The 3457-nt window shown below is 47.6% G+C and overlaps 1 protein-coding gene across 1 annotated transcript in view; it reads right to left on the bottom strand.

Moving 5' to 3' along the window:
* Positions 1–137: 137 nt before the first annotated feature.
* The window catches only part of EEF1A1 (eukaryotic translation elongation factor 1 alpha 1), a 3698-nt gene continuing 378 nt past the window's right edge, over positions 138–3457 (bottom strand). Inside the window, exons 2-7 of the mRNA XM_010150430.1 lie at positions 2605–2784; positions 2183–2479; positions 1772–1922; positions 1349–1605; positions 893–1127; positions 138–566 (exon numbers count right to left, since the gene is read on the bottom strand). Of these exons, the coding sequence (XP_010148732.1) occupies positions 442–566; positions 893–1127; positions 1349–1605; positions 1772–1922; positions 2183–2479; positions 2605–2784 (1245 nt within the window). The 3' untranslated portion in view covers positions 138–441. The remainder of the gene's footprint in view (positions 567–892; positions 1128–1348; positions 1606–1771; positions 1923–2182; positions 2480–2604; positions 2785–3457) is intronic.

The raw sequence follows: 3457 nt of genomic DNA, 5'->3' as shown, positions 1-3457 counted from the left end.
ACGACAGGCGTTCGAGCCTTCTGCTGCTCAGCTCCCAAAACACACCCGAGTCACGTTCGCATCCTTTTCCAATCCCACCGGGGCCGCGTGAAGGTTTTCCTACCAACTTGGCATTAACCCAAAGAAGACACAGACGGAGCATTGAATGTTTCGTTTTAATGGTCTCAAATTCTGTGACAGATTCTTTTTTTTTTTTTGGTCAAGTTTTCATTTTTAAAAAATTTTATATCCACTTTTTTTTTTTCTCAGAGACTAATAACTTAAACTGCCACGAAACAAATGGTCCACAAACATTCCTTTCCTTCTGAAGCTTTTACGATGCATCGTAATCATTAACCAGTCTTTTACTATTAAACTTAAATGGCCAATTGAGACACGCGGTTCTGAGACCCTTCTTCCACCACTGCTTAAGACTGAGGTGGCAGCTGACGTACAGAATTTTCATTTAGCCTTCTGGGCCTTCTGGGCTGACTTTGTGACCTTGCCAGCTCCCCCCGCCTTCTTGTCAACCGCCTTGATGACACCCACAGCAACCGTCTGCCTCATGTCGCGCACAGCGAAACGACCTGGAAACAAACAGAAAACCAACACGGAGGGGGGGGGAGGTTGGTGACTTTTCCTCCCGGGGCTACATAGCCAGGGCACCATCTGTGCTGCAGCCATGCATGGCCTGGGGGTTAACAGGGAAATACCTCTCCGTGACAGTAAACTGCACGGGAGCGGGACAGAGACATGGAATTATCTAGCGAGTACCCCCATACTCCTGTAGTTTTGGTTCTGCTTCCCAGTTCAGTTCAAACCCAGCATTTTGCCAAACACGCTACACCCCAACATGAATCAAGAGGGTCTATTCCACTGATGAGGACCGACACAATTTTAGGGAATGCCTTACCCAGAGGAGGATAGTCGGAGAAGCTCTCGACGCACATGGGTTTGCCAGGGATCATATCAACAATGGCAGCATCTCCGGATTTCAGGAATTTGGGGCCATCCTCCAGCTTCTTGCCAGACCGACGATCGATCTTCTCTTTGAGCTCGGCAAACTTGCACGCGATGTGAGCGGTATGGCAATCCAGCACCGGGGCATAGCCAGCACTGATCTGGCCAGGGTGGTTCAGGATGATGACCTGGAAAAGCCAAGCAGGCCAAGTTAACACCGGGGCAAACTGTGAATACCAGCCCACCTCACGAAGCCAGGGCGGCTTTCACGTGACATGCTTCAAGCCAACACATCTCAGACACCAGTCTGTATCACTTTACAGCTTAGCCTACGCCTAAGGAAGAGCAAGACTCCCATTTCCAATCCCAAGCTATGTTTCCAGCACCTTCTACCAGCTGCAGAAGTTACCTGTGCAGTGAAGCCGGCAGCTTCCATTGGAGGATCGTTCTTGCTGTCACCAGCGACGTTGCCACGGCGAACATCTTTCACAGACACGTTCTTAACGTTGAAGCCAACGTTATCGCCAGGCAGAGCTTCGCTCAGGGCTTCATGGTGCATCTCGACAGATTTTACTTCAGTTGTAACGTTGACAGGGGCAAACGTAACCACCATGCCCGGCTTCAGAACGCCAGTTTCCACCCGGCCAACTGGCACAGTACCAATGCCTGCGGAAGAGAAGCCACGTGAGTGATTCAAGCTCCATCAATACACGCCCTTATGACCATTCTACGTTTCCCACTTGGAAAAAAGAACCCGCCGAGGCAAAGCACTGCATTTCTGTCCCACGTCAGCCGCTGCTGGCAGGCGAGAGGCATTACAGAGGACACATACCGCCAATTTTGTAGACATCCTGCAGAGGCAGACGCAGAGGTTTGTCAGTCGGACGAGTTGGTGGCAGGATACAGTCCAAAGCTTCAAGGAGGGTGGTTCCACTGGCATTGCCGTCCTTCCGGGTAACCTTCCATCCCTTGAACCAGGGCATCTGTAGTAAGAAAATAAAAAACGGCCCAGGCATGAACTGTCTGCCAACATTAACAGCACAAAGCTGGGAAACACCAAGCGGCACCTCACAGTATGATCTCAGTATGCTGTTGCAGAGTAAGAATTTGTGAAGTGCTGGGATTTCACTTTTAACCTCAGTACTTCCAACCCTAACTATTTTAAAAAGTGCATTTTAGCACTGCACGCTGAATCTCAGTAACCCTACTGTCATTTCTTAACATAAACAAAGGTCAAACCTACGTTAGTGCTCGGCTCCAACATGTTGTCTCCGTTCCAACCAGAAATTGGCACAAAAGCTACAGTGTCTGGGTTGTAGCCAATTTTCTTGATGTAAGTGCTGACTTCCTTGACAATCTCTTCGTATCTCTTCTGGCTGTAAGGGGGCTCGGTGGAATCCATCTTGTTGACACCAACAATCAGCTGTTTTACACCCAGGGTGTATGCCAGAAGGGCGTGCTCACGGGTCTGCCCATTCTTGGAAATACCAGCCTCAAACTCACCAACACCAGCAGCAACAATCAGGACAGCACAATCAGCCTTTCAAAAGAAACAAAGGAAAAAAAAGCCCTCATTACAATGCTCACACACACGCCGAATTACAAAGGGAACCCCCCCTCCCCAGCCAACCGAACTCCCCCAAATCCGCAGTTCTATTTACATACCTGAGAAGTTCCAGTAATCATGTTCTTAATGAAGTCTCTGTGTCCAGGAGCGTCAATGATGGTGACGTAGTATTTGCTGGTTTCGAATTTCCACAGGGAAATATCAATAGTAATACCACGCTCACGCTCAGCTTTCAGCTTGTCCAAGACCCAGGCGTATTTGAAGGAGCCTTTGCCCATCTATGGATTTAAAAAAAAAGAAAGGAAAAAAAGCTTTACCCCTTTCTTTGAAAAATATGTATTTGCATTTACTTCAGAAAAACCACGCACTGGCTAAAAGCAAAATCTAAAAATACTAAGTGGTTCAATACTGAAAAATGTCACTGCCTATAAAAGAAGCAACAAGATACACTTGGCACTACCAGTTGAGAGATGCCAACTGTTTCCTGTTATTTAACCTGTTGACAGTTCAGCCCTCCCGACAGCTTGTTAACTGCCCTAACACATCTTTAGGAGAGATCTCTTGAGCCTAAACCCTGCTATCAAGTGTCCTCTACAAATTCAAGTTCCCCTCCTTAACACCATCCCTGCATCATCAACATTTTAACTGCCACACACAGCCCAACATTCACTACACTTCAGTCTGTGATGTGCGTATTCTGACCCAGGCAGTTATAGAGAAAAAGAAGTATGATCAGCAAGAGCTTGTACAGGCTCAAATACCAAAATCCACACATTTCTCATAACGTTTTCATCCTCACATATGCAAAGACTGAAGATGGGAACCCCACTTCCATTATGATTCCAGACATCGTAACGCAGATGTAGCCTTAGGCTACCTCTCTCTTTCCTCGTTCTAAACTGAGCTCTGCCAACTAACACCACGGCAGGTTCCAGACTAGAGCGCTGGGCC

This window comes from Eurypyga helias, unplaced genomic scaffold (assembly GCF_000690775.1).
Source record: "Eurypyga helias isolate BGI_N326 unplaced genomic scaffold, ASM69077v1 scaffold784, whole genome shotgun sequence".
NCBI classification, from domain to species: domain Eukaryota; kingdom Metazoa; phylum Chordata; class Aves; order Eurypygiformes; family Eurypygidae; genus Eurypyga; species Eurypyga helias.
Note: the sequence above shows the minus strand (reverse complement) of the source record. Positions and strands in the feature narration are given on the sequence as shown.